Source organism: Amphiura filiformis, chromosome 7 (assembly GCF_039555335.1).
Source record: "Amphiura filiformis chromosome 7, Afil_fr2py, whole genome shotgun sequence".
Lineage (NCBI taxonomy): Eukaryota > Metazoa > Echinodermata > Ophiuroidea > Amphilepidida > Amphiuridae > Amphiura > Amphiura filiformis.
The window spans coordinates 6,115,816-6,136,907 of record NC_092634.1 but is presented as its reverse complement, the minus strand read 5'-3'; the positions used below and the strand labels follow the sequence as shown (position 1 = coordinate 6,136,907).

General features: G+C 38.2%; 1 protein-coding gene across 1 annotated transcript in view; it reads left to right on the top strand.

The window, feature by feature from the left end:
* The window catches only part of LOC140156678 (protein DOP1A-like), a 97,346-nt gene that overhangs the window by 56,904 nt on the left and 19,350 nt on the right, over positions 1–21,092 (top strand). The window contains 4 exon segments of the mRNA XM_072179616.1: positions 453–644; positions 14,360–14,485; positions 18,983–19,117; positions 19,646–19,806. Coding sequence (XP_072035717.1) covers positions 453–644; positions 14,360–14,485; positions 18,983–19,117; positions 19,646–19,806 — 614 coding nt within the window.

Genomic DNA, 21,092 nt, shown 5'->3' with positions numbered 1-21,092 from the left:
ATTCACAGGCAGGACAGACCTCTCATTAGACTTGGTGTGAACGCCATGTTGAGAAGAGCCGAAATCTGCATACAGAAGAATTGTGGGCATGTGGAAGACCAAGACTAAAATTGTCAATAACTGTAAACAGTAAAGAAAGTGGTGAGACCTTTTGTGTGATTTGTATGGTGTTTTGATTTTTATTGACTTCGCGCAACTACTTTTTGTACTCGGTTCACAAAAGTAGCCACCAAATCCCTACTATTGGTCACACGCCAGTGATTTTTCAGCTATAGGAGGACAAGATGTTGATTAAGTTATCAACTATGGAATTTTGACCAAAGACCTCATACTTTTTAATCTAGTGGCATTTTTCAAACTGTATACTTAATTTTGATACACCCTGTATATGCCAATTTGATCATAATATTGGCAGATCACTGATAATCTATATAACTTTGTTTTGTTGACAGAGTACCATCAACCAATCCAGCAATCAATCCAACACACCTAAATCTGAGGCACGTAAGGGTCTACTAGGCATGCTACCACGCATCATAGCCAGTGTGGCTAAACTATGGGCCATGGTGAAGAAATGTGAGCGAGCAAGAGATGGCGGGAGACGGTCAGAAGAAGCTACTTCATTGAGCTTTGGCTCACCAAAGGTTAGTAGAGCTGTCTGTTGATGTTTCTTGTAATTCAGACATGTTATCAGTGGCGGTGCCAAAAATATTTGTCAAAAACAGCTTCAAGCCATATTGTAACATTTGCTGAGGAGGACGCCCCCGATATTTGTCAAAATTCTGTTTTTTACACGATTACATTGTACATTATTAAACTAACATGGTGCTGTAGTTTTATTGTCTCGCCTGAATGTTCAGGGAGAGACTTAGTAATCACTATGGTGTGTGTGTGTCCGTGTGTGTGTGTGCGTTTGTAAATGCCTCCAACTGTGGAGGTGTGTGTGTCTTGTCACATTCACACTGTGGAGTCTGCTAACAACCGTGGAGCTCCACAGTTGAAGATAAGCTCAAAAATGGGGGTTTTGGGCCATAGAGGGGGGTATACCACCTGTCATTTTCTGATTAGAGCAACCTCCACAGTATGGCGGTTGCTGTGAGATTTATGTAAAAAAATCTCCCCAGTTTGAATGTGGGTGTGTGAATCTCCCCAGTTGGAATATACACACACCTCCACACTTGGCGGCATTTACAAGAGGGGGTGTGCGTGCGTGTGTGCGTGTGTGTGTTCGGAAAAAGCTTGTGAACGCGTTATCTTGAGAACCGTAAGTGCTATGATGATGAAACTTTAGAGGGGGTAGCATGACCAGAGGGTGTCGACCTGATTAGATTTTGAGCGCAAAATATGGTAATTAAGTACCTAATTTGCATAATTTATGCGTAATAAGCAAAATACCTTGTGAACAGATTATCTGGAGATCCGTATGGGGTACAGTGACGTAACTTGGTGGGGAGTAGCGTGGCCAGATGTTCTCGACCTGATTAGATTTTCAGCGTAAAATATGCTAATTAAGTACCTAATTTGCATAATTTATGCGTATTTGATGCGTATCAAGCAAAAAAACCCTTGTGAACAGTTTATCTGGAGATCCGTATGGGGTACAGTGACGTAATTTGGTGGGGAGTAGCGTGGCCAGATGTTCTCGACCTGATTAGATTTTCAGCGCAAAATATGCTAATTAAGTACCTAATTTGCATAATTTATGCGTATTTGATGCGTATCAAGCAAAAAACCCTTGTGAACAGCTTATCTGGAGATCCGTATGGGGTACAGTGACGTAACTTGGTGAGGAGTAGCGGGGCCAGAGGTTCTCGACCTGATTAGATTTTGAGCGTAAAATATGTAATTAAGTACCTAATTTGCATAATATATGCATAATAAGCAAAATACCTTGTGAACAGATTATCTGGAGATCCGTATGGGGTACAGTGACGTAACTTGGTGGGGAGTTGCGTGGCCAGAGGTACTCGACCTGATTAGATTTTCATGAGGTCAAAGGTCACATACAAGGTCAAAGGTCAACTGAGGTCACCAAATCTTTTAATAATTAATTTTTAACTGTGCATCACATATCCCAATAACAGCTTGATCGGTCATGTAATTAAGGAAATATGACGACTTTAAGATAGTCGCTTTCTTTGTAAAGTATAGCAAAGTAGCACTTTCAATGAGTGATAACTCGTAAAGGAAGCATCTTTCTGTTTTGATTTATTTGATGAAATTGTTCTTTGGTATTGCCAAATTTGATTTTTCAGCGCAACATACTTTTTCCAATTTCGTGAGGTCAAAGGTCAAATACAAGGTCAAAGGTCAACTGAGGTCACCAAATCTTTTAACAATTAATTTTCAACTGTGCATCACCTATCCCAATAACAGCTTGATCGGTCATGTAATTAAGGAAATATGACGACTTTAAGATAGTCGCTTTCCATGTAAAGTATAGCAAAGTAGCACTTTCAATGAGTGATAACTCGTAAAGGAAGCATCTTTCTGTTTTGATATATTACTTTGATGAAATAGTTCTTTGGTTTTGCCAAATTTTGGAAGGTCATTACGGGTCATCCGAGGTCACTCAGGGGTCATCTGAGGTCAAGTTATTAAAAACTCAGTATGGGCATGAAACTTGGTGGGTACAGTCATCATTTAAAGCCAAATTTTTGGAAGGTCATTTTGGGGTCACCAGGGGTCATCTGAGGTCAAATTAGTAAAAACTGTCGTATGGACATGAAACTTGGTGGGTACAGTCAACATTTAAAGCCCAATTTTTGGAAGGTCATTTTGGGGTCACCAGGGGTCATCTGAGGTCAAATTAGTAAAAACTGTCGTATGGACATGAAACTTGGTGGGTACAGTCAACAGTTCAAGCCAAATTTTTGGAAGGTCATTTCAGGGTCATCTGAGGTCAAATTAGTAAAACTGTTGGATGGACATGGAACTTGGTGGGTACAGTCAACATTTAAAGCCAAATATTTGGAAGGTAATTTCGGAGTCACCAGGGGTCAGCTGAGGACAAATTAGTAAAAACTCGTATGGGCATGAAACTTGATGGGTACAGTCAACATTTAAAGCCAAATTTTAGGAAGGTCATTTCGAGGCCACCAGGGGTCATCTGAGGTCAAATTAGTAAAAACTGTTGTATGGGCATGAAACTTAGCACGGGGGTACAGTCAACATATAAAGCCAAATTTTTGGAAGGTCATTTCAGGGCCACCAGGGTCATCTGAGGTCATATTAGTAAAAACTGTTGCATGGGCATGAAACTTGGTGGGTACAGTTACCATCGGCCAGATAATCGTGCCCAGCCGATAACCGCCAAATTCATTTACCTCTCTACCAACAGTTATCGCAAAAGCAGGCGGTCACAAAAGCAGGCGAGACTCGTGGTTCGAGAACCGCCTTGTTCAAAATCTGAGCGTTTGAATAAAACGCAGGAACCATCGTTTAATTATTACGATGGAAATATTTGTCAAACACATACTCGATGTTCATAACACAGTACATACATGGTGTGTGGGTCACTCAACACACATTAAGCAATCATGCCGCAGCACGGCCGATGGAGTGACACACATTTCCGTCATCTGCGCTGGTAGTAAATTCTAATTTTCTTTGCTTTGCCTCCATTGTTCAGCTCAAAAATAAAAGTGGACATATCTGACAGTAAAAGCTAACATTTTATGGAAAAAATACTAATCTATTTTTATGGAAATGTTACAACATGGCTTTAATAAGGGTGAAGTTTCACATTGCAATTGGTCACTGTTTGTGGACTGTGTCTGTACGGACACTTGCTACATGCATTAGAATGGAGCTTCATATTTGTCAATACCACCATTCTTCTTTTTGCCAATTTGGTTTTTTTTTTTATGAAAAATACCTAATAATGATTTTAGTGACTAATCCTTCACTTTTTAAGATATTTCAACAAATTTTAGCCTTGGTCTGTTGAGAAGCAATGGGCTATTCCAGATGAAATCCGTACATGACCTAAATCTTCCACACAGGGAGTGTGAATTTCAAATGGGGCTACCTGAATGGGTGACTCCATTTGAAATCTACACTCCCTGTGTGAAAGATTAAAGTCATGTCATCCATAGTGGGTGTAGGGATTTCAACTTGAATAGCCCATTTGGTGAATGAAGTGATGAAAGTGCACTGGCGTCAATGAAAAGCTTAAAATATAAACTTCTCTTGTGTAATTAGTGGTTGGGTGACGAAAAAAAAAACCTGTTCTAAGGGCCGACCGACCCAGAATTTGCATTTTGTAGAAAACTTGTAAATTTTGCCAACATTTTTTTTTGATTTTGGTGAAATGTTAGAGTAATTTTAGCATGCAGAAAAAAAACCCAAAACACCTGAACCAGCGACTCTACTTGAAAGGTCTGTTCGCCCGTAGAACTCATTTTTTCATCGCCTAAGTGTAAAAAGTAGTTTCAGTAAATGAATGTATACAGAAAAATACAAGAAGAATAAGTGATAACTGAAGTTTGATGTGGTTGTTTGTTTCTTTAAATTCTCTACAGCTTTTGGCCGAGGTAGGATTGTTTATCTTCTGTCCATTTTAGTTTGTTAATTAACCCTGCCTAAGAGTTTAGTACCTAATAGTAGTTTGTACCAGAGACAAGAAGCACATAGAATCATTGCTCAAATAGCTTACTATAACATATTGGAGCAGACCTCCCCCAAAAAAAAAGCATGATTGGTGGATGGCAGCATTTTGCATGCTGGCCTGCAATGATTTTCTTAAGTATGTCACAACAAAGCACTTTGCAATTAATTAAAGTATAAAAGGGTATGGTTTGTTGGCAGTTTGAAAAAGAATAGGGGGTGTAAGAAATATTATTCTTCGCAAAACCCAAAATGATTGCATCCTATGCGCACCAAAGAAGCACACTGAACACACATATATTGCGATGTTGTCTGTGTTATTACGCACCACAAAGTAACCATACTCCATTGAATTGGGGATGATACGCAGACTACGCACTATATAGCACATAATGCTAATTTATTCTGAAATAAAAAGAAGAGCTAGAAAATACTATTTAGCACCCACATTACCAATCTTATTGGATTTTGATATGATTCAAGACTTTATCGAATAATAATTTAACTCTTTCCACGCAGTTGTCGACAGCAGACGACAAGTTTAAATTTCTTTTTGAAAATTCAAAAATTTCAGAATTGTAAATGTTCATGACCATATTTGGAATAAGCATGAAAAATGCATTAAAATGAGTACAAACAAGCCTAGTATTGGTTCAGTGGTTCTTTCAGTGGTTCTTTCAGTGGAGTATTAAAGGTGAACCTCATTGAAAATAAAGTTATATATCAATGGAAAGCTTATGATATCAGGATATTAAAAATATTTTTTTCCGATTTTTTTGATGGCCAATAAAGCTGAAAAATTAAAAAATGAATGAATTTTTGGTCTTTTTAAGGCGCCCAAAAAGCACCCAAATCAATCGTCTTTGACCTTGAGAATGCTCGTGACGTAAGCTCAGGGTTCGCAGTCACGTGATCCTACTCGAAACACGTAAACAAGACTTGCTTCCTGTACTTTGCAAGCTGCTGCCCGGCAAGTCTGATTTTCACAATAAAGCTTGAAATGAGAAGAATCTTCAAGTTGCTGATTCCTTCTATATACAGGGTGGGCCAAAACCAACTTTACCCAATTACAAAGGTTCATATCTCAAAATTGAAAAGTTTGCTTCAAATTGTTTTCACATATTCGTAAAGAACATCTTCTTAAGAGTATTTGGTGAAAAAACTATCCAAAAATGTATTAAATTAAGAACGTGACGCTAGTTTTAAATCAAAGGGTCAAAATTAACTTTGTCCATGCGAAGGCTTACTGGCTGTCGCGTCGCATCACTTGCAATACCGAGTTCGATAGAGAATGAGAACCACTCAGTATACGCACAAATTTGTTCAGCAATTTTATATAACACAACCAAATAAATAAACATAAACAATTTAAATTTCAAGCTACGATATTTCGTCATGATATGCAGCTTTCAGGCTGCAAAGATATAAAAACAATTCTCTTCAAATATGCATAAAAGGAATTGTAACCTCAGACCTCATTTTTTGTCATTTTTTGTAAAATGTTATCTACAAGAAAGTTTGCACTTTTTTCGTTTTTGGTATGTTCGGCCCCGGGTTCGGCCGGCAAATTGTTGCGTCGACAACTGACTCTGGGGTTATAGCTGCAAGTTCCCTCTGAACCGCTGCAATATTTGCAGCTGAACGGTTACTTCTTGGACGTCCGCTCCGTGCTTTGCATCTATTCATCACACTTCCGAGGTTGTGGAAGTTGTTCATGTGTAGAGTTATGGTAGGTTTTGGCGGGACTCTTACGTTCGGGAAACGAATCCGAAATTGACGCTGCACTTCCAAAAAGCTTTCTGTTCATACAACTGCCATAAAAGTCCTCTCTTGTGTTGTGATCGCGAATTGCCTTATCTTGACGCCTTGCAAACCTATTTAGAAATAAGCCATGCAGTCTCAAAATGCACGAAGACTACCTATTTAAAATTCAAAACTTACGCCAGATGAAACCTCTGTAATTGTGTAATTTTATGCTAATTGTTGGTCAATGACAGTGAAGTTCGAGTACATGACAAGTAAATGGGGATTAAAATCGATTGTATTTCTTTCATGCGTATAAAACAATCATCACTTTTCAAAGACAAGCCAAACGTGTTTACTAATTACATGTATGCCTAACGCATATGTATGCCTTACGCTTAGCAATCGGACAAATCCCATTGAAGTACGTGTGGACAAAGTGATTTTTGACCCTCGGACGTAAAACTAGCACCATTTTGTTAATTTAGCTTCTTTTGCTTCCATTTCTTCATCACATACTCTTAGAAAGATATACATTTAGAATATGTAACATTAACATGAATGGCTCTTCTATAATTCAAGCAACCACCCTCTGAAATTGGGTAAAGTTGTTTTTGGCCCACAATGTATATTAGAAATAATAGAATTATTGTCAACACGAAAATGTTCCGTAAATTTTTGACAAAATCAGTCAGGCTGGCTGGGTATAACTGGGTAATTGAGTTTGAATTTCGCGCTGGGATCAATTCCATGCGCAAATGATTGCTGCTACCGTATACCGTTCATGTCATGGACTGAATAAACATGATCGAATAACAAATTAAATAACTTGTTTGTGACATTCCTATTCTTGATTCATTTTAAAATATCTGATTTTTAAAAATATCGCCTTGTAGTAATCAAAAATTAATAAAAAAAACGCCGATTTCATCAAATCCAGCCCATAAAGGTTTTCATATTTAGCGCATTGCGGTAATACATTCTCCCAGTACATTCTTTCCACACAATCCCTGACACAATCACGATTGAAAGAAACAGATACTTTATTATAAAATAAATACAATTTAGGCTTAGTAGACCGTTATTTGATGGAATTCTGAAATCTGAATAAAATTAAAATATTGTCACTTGTGTCACAATTCTTTTAATGATACTACAATCAGTGTACTGAAAAAGTGAAACATTCATGTTTTATGGATTACCGAACACGATGCGTAAATTGCTGCTTTTATGCTGAAGAAATTACAGGCAGCCGCGCCGATCAAGGTGGGCAAACACAGCGACTCGCTTGTCTCTCCGGTAGCACAAGTTTGCGCCGTGTTTCAGCAGATTTGATCAATCGTTCCCTTATATTTGGAACATTTACAGGAATAAATTTTGCTAATGAAGTAGCAATAAGTTGGAAATATCAGAATGTGAATATCAAATCGGTCATTTTGTCTGCAAGTACAGTACGTACAGTCGCGGATACGGAACATTCGGCGACTGAGACTCAGTCATAGTCAGTCACTGAGTTCACCCCGCCCCGTATGTATCTACGAGTTCGCCTATCATACATGACCGGTTGTAAAGTTAAGAAATAATTAAAAAATCCCTACATGTACCTTATTCTATTCCTTCATTTTCTCATTGTGATAAGTTCATCTCAACTTGGTGTGACGATCTGAACTGGTATACTAGCAGTTATTTTTGCAATCTGTTTTCATTCCGGTTCTTCGCTAATCTTCGCTCTTCGTGCTTTACTGTAATATTCCCTGCATATCGTGGATGGCCTGGCCTATCCCAAATCACCCCGGCCAGCACTTTTCCCATTTTTTAATCCACACAGTTTATTCAGGAACTTCATTCTTGATTTGATCATGATGTTTCCTTCATGTTATTCTTATTTTATTGAAGATATTTTTCATGTAAAGTAAGTTGACAATGACTGAGTTCGCAGCATTGGCCCGATGCATGCCACAGTAATGCATGGACATTGTGTTTACAATCAAACCCGGAAGTAACTGTGTGTCCCGTTGACGCCATCATCGAAAAGCGCCTAATTTGAACGATTTCGCTTTTGTAATTTAGGGGGTGCCAATATCCAATCTTTGCATGGAGATTATGTCTATCCTGGTGCGTTAGGCAAATAAAAAATATTCTTTTCTGCTTCCTGGCATCATAAGCTTTCCATTGATATATAACTTTATTTTCAATGAGGTTCACCTTTAAAGACTCAAGGCAGGGTGATGGTGCATGTGTATTGCCACATATATACTTACAAAATATTTACAATGACTGTTGTCTATCTATCTGCAATCAACAGGGCCAGTATAATTACACAAATCATTTACAGTGACTCTCTTCTATCCCCAATCACCCGGGCCAGTATAATTACACAAATCATTTACAGTGACTCTCGTCTATCCCCAATCACCCGGGCCAGTATAATTACACAATGCAACATAAATGCTTGGTCTATTCTACTTTGTTTTTACTTAATTTAATCAAACCTATAATGAAACAACAGAACAAGGTTTTCAGATATTTTGTCCTATGTAGGCCTAATTATGCACTGCAACACAAAGGTAGCCTTCTCTGTGAAATATTTTTTTCCAGGCAATTCACATTTTCACACCAAAATTCAGCAAAATGTGTATTTATTCTACTTTCTGTTATCTTGCTGGCATATATTGAAATCTTGCCCTCTATATACAGGGTGTCCCAAAAGTCTCGATACCATTTTAAACGTTCATAACTCTAGTATTCAGCACGCGATAACAAAAGTGAAGGAATCGTTGAAAAGAGAAAACTCTGGCAATTTTTTTGACACCAAATTTGACATGTAAACCCACTACCATAATAAATAATCTACGGTGAAACAGCTGGGCATATTACACAAAAAAAACCATACAATAAGTTTACTGCTCATCTCCGGATCCCAACTGTCCACTACCTCCTCTCAACATCAAGACCAATGTCTCTCCATTCAATTCAATTGCATATATCAAACAGTTCTCGTATTATAGAATTAGACTATCAAGATGATATACAACACCAGGAATTGTGTACTAATGCTTTGATTTCATTCATAAATCAAGCCAGTAAAAGCTATTTTCTAAAGTTGTGTAATATTCCATTCTTCAATTCTCTGCTCTCTCACAACATGCACAAGATTCCTCCACCAGGAGTGTAAGGACATAACTCTTAATAATTCGCAGTGGATGATGATAGACGGGGAGGTGAACATGAAAGTATCGTTCTTCATATTGTAATTGCAAACCCAAGGAAACATCCAGTTGTTTTCCATTACAAGTGTTCAAAAGTCAAGGCATATTCTAAACATTAATAATAACACATTTGATCTTCAGTCGGTGCTTAACTTCATCATCAGTGTGATCAGAGCCAGGGTTGAAACTTCTATTTGAATATATTATATAACCATTGTTAGATTGGAAATTCTATGAAGAAATGATTTCAATATATCATCATCAACCATATCATAAGAACAAGATAAGATTTTTCTTCAAAATTTTACTAGAATAGAAGGCGAGGAGCGAAGCATATTTTGGTTACCACTATTGACATGTTGCATTTGAGTTGCATTGTTCATTGGTCATATATGTCTTATTAACGAAGGAAAATGTATCATGTTTGGCATCCAAATAATTGCCCTAATTTAATCTTTTCAAATATGTATTTTGATTTCCCCTCGGTCAATCCTAGCGAAAGATATGACGGTTCAAAAAGGTATCGAGACTTTTGGGAGACACCCTGTATGATAATAGCACCCTTTTGCAGGCTTTTTAGCACTGTTGTCTGGAATCTAAAATGTCTTGAAGGTTTTTTATGAATACCCACAAAATGATGTAAAATTTTCTCTATGAAAATCCACGTAACTATTCTCACACAAAAAATTGAATGATTTCGCTATGTTTTTTCATGTAAACATGGGCCTCACCATATGGCATATTTAATTGAATTTGGTGCTTGGCCATCCACTAATTGGGCATTGCTGTTGTTCAAGTGAAGCTTTATTGTTAATGATGCTTCACAAATCCACCCCAAAAGTAATGAGGCTATATGTGTCTTGTCTCTGGTATGCATGGTTAACCCAATGAGAACTACCTGCCGATTGGCCAAAAAGAAGTTTTCATTATCAATTGGACCAATCAGCAACATTGTTAGAATAATTTCACCACGCAAAAAAAATTGGGGTGAATTATTTGCAAAGCTCCATTCTGATTGGTGATTAAAGTGAAGATATCATGTAATTGACCAATCACAGGCAATGTTAGATCGGGAGGTAGTGCTCAAGGGGTTAAAGTGTTCCCTTGGTGAAGTAGTGTCGTTTTAATTCAGAGAATTACCAAAGCATTGCATCATATTTATTATATTATAGACTTGTAAGTTACAATTTTGCTATTAACAGACTAGATATTTAAAAAGAGCTGTAAAAACTTGAGCTGTTGTATTACGCTAATCCAGTTAAAATCCATACACCCTCTATGAAAGACATGACCTTAATCTTCCACACAGGGAGTGTCAATTTCAAGTGGAGTCACCCATTCAGGTAACCCTATTTCAAATTCACACTCCCTATGTGGAAGATTAAGGTCATGTCTTTCATATGAGGTATATGGAAGACATGACCTTAATATCCCACACAGAGGGTGTAGATTTCAAATGGAATCACCCATTCAGATAAACCCATTTGAAATTCATCACATTCCCTGTGTGGATGATTTAGGTCATGTCTTTCATAGGAGGTGTGTGGATTTCAACTGGTATAGCCAATGGCAGCCAATCAATATAAATTGCTATAACACTATCAGTGTTAAACTTGATGCCTAACCATTTATGTATTCTTTGCTATATTAAACTAGCAACCCTGTATAAGTGTTGTTAATGCTAATAAGTTTAATTAGAACCATAAATGCATGCTATACTCTTTTAATTCAGCATTCATCTGTGTAGTGATTTTGGTCCTTTAGCAGACTTTGTACATGACCAGATTCCTATTCCTGCCGCCACCTTCAGTAGTACACTGCTGCTCTGGAGTACCTGTGTTGGTATACCTGTGTAGGTACTCTGGAGTACATGTTGGAAGTACACACACTGGTACTGCACAAGTCGTCACTAGTAGCTGGGGAGCAGTGTGCCTGGGGGGTGCGTCAGCAATGTACCTTGTGGGTGGGTGGGGGGGTCGGCAGTGTACCTCTGGGGTCGGCAGCAAAAGGAATCCGGTAGTGTATACTGAAAACATCCATGGGAGTAAGATACAGTCCGCTGGCTGTGTATAGTTTTCAGATTTAGATAGTTGTACCAGGAGAGTTCAAATAGTCAGCACATAAGTGGGAAAAAAATGTGAAACAGAATTGATAATTCAGCCTCTCATTTCAAATAGAGCAAATGATCTCTTTTTTTTTATCTTAATCATTTTGCATTGGTGAATCATACAGAACCTGGACCATATTTAACACAATCCACAGTGGGCTCGGGGCCCAGGGGCCACAATCTGGGGGCGGTGGGCATAATTTTTAGAGGACAAAGGTTATTTAAAAGAGAAAAAAACAAAATTTAACACAGGGCTCAGTAGGCTCAGGCCCAGGGGCCACAATCTGGGGGCAGTGGGCACAATTTTAAAGGATAAAAATTATTAAAAGAAACATTAAAAAAAATGTATCAAAAAAAAGAAAGAAAAAGGGAGTGGAAGTTGGAATACGTTGTGATGTGCATTTTCCTTCAGCTCGGTTTGATGCCACGATTGTCCTATTTTTGCCACATTTTAGCATTAAAATTTTTTTTAGTGTCAGTTTCTCGTTGTGGAAGGGTTTGTTTCCATATACATGTACAGCCAGTCACTGCACAAAGGAAGCCAAATACATAACCCAATACTTGCATTATAGACAGATCCCTTAGTATTAGTGGAAACTAAATGGACTATTCCAGTTGAAATCCATACACCCTCTATGGAAGATATGCCTTAACCTCCCACATAGGCAAGGCATCCGTTCAGGTAACCCCATTTGAAATGCATACTCCTTGTGTGAGTGATTAAGGTCAGGTTTTCCATAGGGGGCATATGGATTTTAACTGGAATAGCTTAATGTCATCTCCTGTATAGATTTTTTATTTGGTGTTGCTTGTACATTAAAAAAATTAAAACAAGATAGTGCTATATTTTTTTGACATCTGGAGTGGTTTCAAATAATTTTGACGTACATTGTAGCATGTGATAAAAGGAAAATACATATTATTATTTTTTTTTTGCTGCGACGATCGCATTGGACTATTCCAGTTCCTGTGTGTCAGATTAGGGTCATGTCTTCCATGGGGGTGTGTGGATTTTAACTGGAATACCCCATGTTGTAAATTCAAGCTGACAAATACTATTAATTAGCAAGGTATGCTGCTAACAAAAACCAGAACAGATGATTCCTAATATGCTTTGCTTTATTGGATACTTCCCCCCCATAATAGACACCAATCATGAATTCTAACACAACATTTTCACCAATTTAAGTTACCATCATAGCCGTATATTATGAGCATCCATCAGTAGAACATTTTCAAACTTTAAATTAATCCATATTATATTGTCTGTAATAAACACATGGGGGAGGGGCATGCATTGTTTTGAAAGCGAGTGCATATTAGAGATAGATTTTTAATGAAAAAAATACTATGTAAGCTTAACCAAGTTTTAAGCTTACTCATGTTGAAATTTCTGCATTTCGGTCACTTTTTTATGAGAAAAATTATGAGGGCGTTTATTAGCACAGAGGGCATTTATTACAGACAATACAGTAGTTTGCAGAGGCAGGTAATTAATGGCATGTTTTTATCATCTATAAAATATCAAAATGTTGGAAGTATCAAATTGAAGATTATTGTATGTTAATAAGGGCTCGGCTAGCGACATTTTTTATTCATTACTTATTTTACTTTGTAAATTATATTCATAATTTTTATGCACAATAGTTAATTTATTATAATACAATTAATTTGGCATTGTATATAGCTAGTATTATTTGATAGAGCAGTTTTGGTTTATTTTGCCATGGTTAAGTATATTAACCCTATGAGAACTACCTGCCGATTGGCCAAAAAGAAGTTTCCATTATCAATTGGACCAATCAGCAACATTGTTAGAATAATTTCAAAAAAAAAAAAAAAAATTGGGGTGAATTATTTGCAAAGCTCCATTCTGATTGGTTATTAAAGTGAAGATATCATGTAATTGACCAATCGGAGGCAATGTTAGATCGGCAGGTAGTGCTCCGCAGGGTTAAAATCACCTCCCAAATAACCCATCACTGGTGTAGTAGTGGAATGAAGGCCCCAACATCAAAGGTTCACTGGTTCGATTCCCACCTCGGGCTAATTCTAAATTTACAAATTACTGTTTCAATAATTATAAGGAAGGGAAAATTATATAATTTACTTCTGTGATTTCACTTTTAGTTCATATTTTTCTGTGGATGTGCCTTTTAAAAATAACCTCCCTCTGGAATCTACCAGCGGATGGGTACATTCTAGAGTCAATAAGTTTGTAAAATGGTTATAATTATCATAGAATTTTTGCCTTGGGTCAGAACTTTGTTACAATTCTTTGCTGTGCTGGCAAAAGAATTTGATAAGAATATATGGATTCATGCAAAGACTCTCCTTTGCAAGAATACCTAGATATTTGCTGAATTTTGTTTAAAATTTTGTTTGTTTGTTTTGAATTTTTGTTTGTTTCTTTATTTGTTTATGTGTTAGTTTATTTTTAAATGCTACAATATTGTAGCTCCAAGTTTATCCACATGAGAACTACCTGCCTATTGGTCAAAAAGAAGTTTTCATTATCAATTGGACCAATCAGCAACATTGTTAGAATAATTTCACCACACAAAAAAATTGGGGTGAATTATTTGCAAATCTCCATTCTGATTGGTGATTAAAATGAAGATCTCATGTAATTGACCAATCAGAGGCAATGTTAGATTATTTAACTTTGTTTTTTCCTTTTCATTATATGTAGTCTGCAAGACAACAGATCATGGAGTTACTGAGTCCTATTGCCTTACATCATGCCAGTAATCTACTTGCTGCTATTGGTGTTGTGTGGAGTGATTGTAGGAAAAGACACAAAGTCAAGCAACAGAAGGTAAAATTGTGTGAAGATAAAAAGTGATGTTTTCAAATCTTTTGTGCAGAACAAAGAATAACTTAGCTCGTGGTAATAATAATAATAACAATAATTAATAATAATAATTACTTAAAGTTAAAATTGTCAAACTCTTAGCGTGTTGTAGAATTTGGAGGACGGCACATAACAAAGTCGACGACAACAAAGTTTGGTGTTTTACTGTCGCAGAACCATCTGGTGTGGAAATCAAAAAATCCCTATTGTTGGTTCCAACATGTACAATTACATCGCTGAAACATTGAAGCTCATCTGTCATTTCAGAAATTTCATCGAAAGTGTCTGTGACAGTGTTGTAGGTCTTGAGACGCAGGTCTCGATCTCGGTCTCGGATGTCATGGTCTAGATCTCTGTCTCAGACCCAGAAGTCTCGGTCTCAAACGTTTTTAAGTTCGAGAAATATGATTTTCTGTTGTTGTTCATTACAAATTCTTACCCTAAATTTCAATCAATGTTGAAACTCAAAATCATAAATAAATAATCAAAATATGCGCCAAACTTGAATGTGTACCGTACTGTCAATCTTTTATTTTTTGTGTGCATAATAAATTAAAATGGTTAATATTATAATAAGTAACCATACCTAAAGGTTTGCCCAAAATAATATATGAAATGGCAAAATAATGCAGTATTATCAGTCACTAATAATATTGATATTAAAAGTAGATAAATACCCCTTAACATTAGTACGCAATACGTTTGTGAAGATTATCATTCATCCAGGTAGTAAACAGTATTAATATTAAACTATAATCTAGTCAACTGGACTTACTATTTTTTTTTAGTGGAAATTTTCACGTCCAATCCTGAACGCATCATCAGCCCTACTGATGTTGTGGCGGCAAAAGTTCATTGACCTGTGAAACGGATGTTGTAGTATCACAGGTCACCACCTTTGAGTTCAACCTGAGAGGTATCTTCCTGATCGCTGAACTGTAGGCACTGGCCAAGTTGTGACGTGGGCCGCCTCCCCTGTTAAGTGAAGGCTCCTCCGCTTCACGTAAATCGCTTCTTTGACCCCTCTCTCAAACCATCTGCTTTCTCTGTCCAAGATTTTCACATCCTTGTTATCAAACAGAATGCTTTGTAATGTCCAAATGCGTATAGAAGGCGGAGTCACCGCAACCAGTGCTGGCTCGTCTATGCTGGTACATACGCTTAGCAAGCGCTTGTTTGGTCTCCCCTATGTACAGCTCTTCGCATCCACTGTCTTGACACTGAATCGCGTAAACGATGTTGCTTTTGCTTGTCTTTAGGTTGTTTATCCTTGGGGTGGACTAGCGCTTGCCGTAAAGTGTTCTTGGGTTTGAAAGATACCGTACCCCTTTGTCGCGAAAAATCCGACGGAGTTTCTCTGAAAGTCCGGAGATGTAGGGATAGTGATGTTCCTACATGAGTCACCTCACCGTCATCCTGAGTCTTACGTGCGGGAGCGGTTTCGTCGGTAGATTTGGTCTGAGCGAGTGCTTTGTGAAAAGTCCAATTACGATAACCGCAAAGGTTCAGTGCTTTTTGTAGATGTTCCTGTTCCTGTTCCTTTGCGTCCTAACTAAAGGAAATAGTGTTCACTCTATGAAATAAAGTGCGTATTACACCCAGTTTGTGCACCAATGGGTGGTGTGATTCAAACAACAGATACTGATCTGTGTGCGTGTCCTTGCGGTAGACCGATGTTTCTAGGCTGCCGTCGCTTTGCACTGTAACCAAACAGTCTAGAAATGCAAGTTTGTTGTCTTTCAGTTCTTCCTGCGAACTTGATATGTTCATTGACATTGTTGATATGATTGTAGAAAGGGGCTCGTTGATCTTTACGTAGCTTCACCCAAGTGTCATCAACATAACGATACCAGTGCGAAGGGGGTACCAGCATACGATGTAAGGGCCAACTGTTCAAACTGTTCCATAAACAAGTTTACGACAATCGGTGATACTGGCGATCCCATTGCGCAACCATGGCGTTGTCTGTAGAACTTGCCATCGTAAACAAAGTAGGTCGTGTTCAGACATAATTCAAGAACTTCACAAACTTGATCCGGACTGAGGTCTGTGCGCTCCTTTAGGGTATTATCCTTCCTTAAGAAATCGCGAACACAGTTCACCGCTTCCTTAGGTGGTACGCATGTAAACAACGCTGAAACGTCATACGAAGTTATGGTCTCGTTGTCTTCCAAATGAATGTCACAAACTTTGTTAACAAAATCCTGGGAGTTGACAATGTGATGTTTGGATTTCCCAACCAGCGGTCCAATAATATAAGCGATGTGTTTTGCTACATTATAAGTCACCGAGTCCACGCAGCTAACTATAGGTCTCAAATCTTGGACAGAGAAAGCAGATGGTTTGAGAGAGGGGTCAAAGAAGCGATTTACGTGAAACGGGAGGAGCCTTCACTTAACAGGGGAGGCGGCCTACGCCACAACTTGGCCGGGCCTACAGTTCAGCGATCAGGAAGATACCTCTCAGGTTGAACTCAAAGGTGGTGACCTGTGATACTACAACATCCGTTTCACAGGTCAATGAACTTTTGCCGCCACAACATCAGTAGGGCTGATGATGCGTTCAGGATTGGACGTGAAAATTTCCACTCAAAAAAAATAGTAAGTCCAGTTGACTAGATTATAGTTTAATATTAGTACGCAAGTTTAAAAAAAATATCAGAGCATGTGATCCAGTGACCCTCTGGATGCTGGGGTCATGAGATGAATGAGTAAGATATTTATATTTGCCTGTATATTCATAAATATGTATCAGATTTAGGGAGTTTCTAGGACTTCACAATATTTGGAGTTATTAATGAATTATAAGTGATGTTGTTGACATATGAGCTTCCCATTTCAGTTCATGATTAAACCCGGGGCCACTTAACACAAATGACCATACTGGTATGCTACTCGGAAAGACCCCTGTTTTTGAATCACGCAGCTCTGAAAGACCCCTGAATTTGACCAAAACAGAGTATGAAAAACCCTGATTTTTATAATTTTAGCTGTAAAAGACCCATAAATTGCTCATTCCTCACATTCCATGCTATTTTCAACCAGAAAGCCAAGAAAGACCCACCACATCCGAATTCCGAGGAGTACCCACCAACCAAACATTTGCCAAATAAAAATAGAAGTGATGTGCCCCTCTCCCCCCCCCCCAATAAACCAAGGTATCGGTCTTGGTCTCGGAAGTTATCGGTCTTTGGTCTCGGAAGGGGTGGTCTTGGTTTTGAAAGGTTTGGTCTCGGTCTCCGTCTCCGTCTCGGATGGGCATGTCTCGGTCTCGGACCTAGAGGTCTTGACTATAACACTGGTCTGTGACTGTGGCACCACTAATTGGTTTGATACACACATCCAGGAAGTCATCTTTGGGAACTTCACTTAACATAGAGTCCCCTATAACAAGATTTCTTCATTTCTTAAGTGTATTTGGTGTAGAGTCTTGTTTTGATTTTGTTTCAAGTGTTTATAAGCGTTCAGACAGATCTTTATTCTGCTTCAGTAGAACTTTGACAATTTGTTGTAAGGAAGTCACAAGTTAAAAATCTTTTTTTAGCTGTGGTACAGTTTGCTGGAGGGAATTTAGTTGTTGGCAAGGAGTTTGGATTGCATTCTGGGTGTCTGATTTACATTCAGGACAAGACCATGCTGACTTTTGTGTCGGTTTTCTTTTAAGTCCAACACAAGCATGGTGGAAATCTCTTTGACATACGTAGCACTTGCACATGTTTGTATTATTAGGCTGCGTGCATTCATGACAACTACAAGAATTTTCTAGATTTGCTGTAGGGTGCATCAGGTGCCGCAGGTACTGGTCATGAGTTTGTGTCAGACTGATGTGGATGTACTCCACCATTACCGGCACTGCTAAGATATGGTGGTGCAGAGCCTGGCACTGGTGGGTTTAAATGTCTCTTACGTTCACAATCATCACACAATTAAGATCACTTTGGCGGATAGTGACATCTTCCTTTGACGTTTTGCAGTCTTCACAACTATGTAGAGATGGCATGATATAGTTTGTTTGTTTGTTTGTTTGTTTTATTTCTTCTTTAACCTGGGACACTCAATCAGTTGAAAACACAATTAATCATCTGTTCTTCCTTGAGGCCCATAGTTCTTGTACTGGGAACTATATGTACACTGTAGACTGTAGACTGTAGTGTACATGTGGTATTAATTTATCAAAAAATTTCACAGCTTATAAAATTACCATGCATAAACATCAGATGGCCTGAGAAGCCATAAAGTGTGTGATGTGTAAAATTATTCAGGGATTATAAAACACTTATGACTAATTCCTATGTATGACATTCTTTGTAGGACTTTGATTGTGCTCCATTGCATGTTTGTCTGTTTGTTTGTTTCTCTCTCATAACTTGAACAGGAAACTTTTGGATGAAATTCAGAGTTTTATTCCCGTTAAAAAATGATCAACAAATAATGCAAGATTTCAATATTATTTGTTTTCCAGGTCATTCCATCACCGTCAGACGAGCAACTTGTATTGGTTGAGTTAGTGAGTGCTATTAGAGCTTTACCGTCAGACACACTTGTACAAACTATCAAACAAGTATTGAAAGCACCACCATTTACAATCAAAGATAAGGTATGTATATAGACGAGCAGCACCACCATCAGTAGCGTAGCGACGGGGGTAAGGGGGGCATGGGCCCTGGGTGGCATCTTTACGGGGGGCGCCAAATTGACCAATTCATCATCGATTCTGCGCCCCCTTCAAGCGATAAAAGTCAAAATTTTTGTGCGCTTAGCGTGCATTTCAGCACCAAATCATGTGAAAGATCAATTTAAGACCGATATTCAACCTCATAACCAAAATGAATTAGGTCCTATTTGTGCAAATTTCACACATGAATTCATTCAAGAATTGGGGGTGCCATTATGTATCCTTAGCTCTGGATGCTACAACCCCTAGCTACACCACTGACCAATATTTACTGTCAAAGATAAGGTATATACATAGAAATAGATGAGTAGATGATAGGGATTAATATCATTGCATCGGATTCAAAAGTGAACCGTGCTTTATGGCAGTGCGCCACCAAATATCAGTCCAATATAGAGATGTGTGCAATATCGGCCTTTAAATTATTCTCAACATAATGTTTTCCTACAGAATCAACCAGGCCTTGAGGTTAGCATGCTGCAGTTCCTGTTTTGTTACATGCAGCGTATGACAGTTGGACCTCTACGGGATTCCTGGCACTCAGTGGTAGCTCTACTGAAAGATGGCTTACAACTAAACCTAAATGCTCCTGGACAGTTCCTCCTATTAGGGTAAGTCTTCCCACAAGGCATTGCTTCCACCTCAGTTTTCTGTACTGATTTAACGTCTAGTGCAACATGGGTCGATAGTTACCAAAGGTAGAACATTGAACAGAACACATCCAAAATTATGTTTATTTACTATAGAAATGTAAAAAATGTAGATATTTATATAGCGCTTTATGCCGTACACAGCCTCAAAGCGCTTTACATTTATTCCGCCGTCATTAGAATATGTTGGAACCACGTTTGCAGCCTACAAATGGCTCATGTTCCATCAGTACAACGACTGTGACTACCCCTAACAGCTTCCCATTACACCTGGGTGGGGCTATAAACCCATGTTTAGCCAGTCTATTCTCAACTTGCAAGCAAATGGAACAAAACAATCAAGAGGGATTAAAAAGGAAACAATTATAAACAAAGACTTCATTTCATGATAACAGATATTAAATATCAGACAAGCACAGAAATGTACTTAAACGGTGTTACCCCTGTAAGTAAAAATACACCAGCCCACATCACCATGCCTTTACATTAATCAGATTCAGGATTGTTCCACTGTAAGAGCCAGGACCATACAGTTCAAAACTAATGCCCAATGTCAAGTATGCTAGCCCTGTAAGTAAAGTAGACCAGTCCATATTACCATGCCTTGACATGAATCAGGACTGTTCCATTGTAAGAGCCAGGACCATCCAGTTCTAAACTAATACCCAATGTCAAGTATGCTATCCCTGTAAGTAAAATAGACCAGTCCATATTACCATGCCTTTACATTAATCAGAGCTGTTCCACTGTAAGAACCAGGACTATATAGTTATATGATAATCCTCAATGTCAAGTATGTTAACCCTGTAAATAAAAATAGACCAGTCCACATTACCATGCCTTTACACTTATCAGGACTGTTCCACTGTTAGAGCCAGGACCATACAGTTCTAAACTAATGCCCAATGTCAAGTATGCTAGCCCTGTAAGTAAAGTAGACCAGTCCATATTACCATGCCTTTACATGAATCAGGACTGTTCCACTGTAAGAGCCAGGACCATACAGTTCTAAACTAATGCCCAATGTCAAGTAGGCCACACCCACTGTCGGTGACTTCCTACGTAAAGATACACTGGATATGTTTTGTGCTAAATGGGCTATTCCAGTTGAAATCCAGACATTCTCTATTGAAGACATGATTTTAATCTTTCACACTGGCTGTGAATTTCAAATGGGATTACCTTAATGGGTGATTCCGTTTGAAAGCTACACTCCCTGTGTGGAAGATCAAGGTGATGTCTTCCAT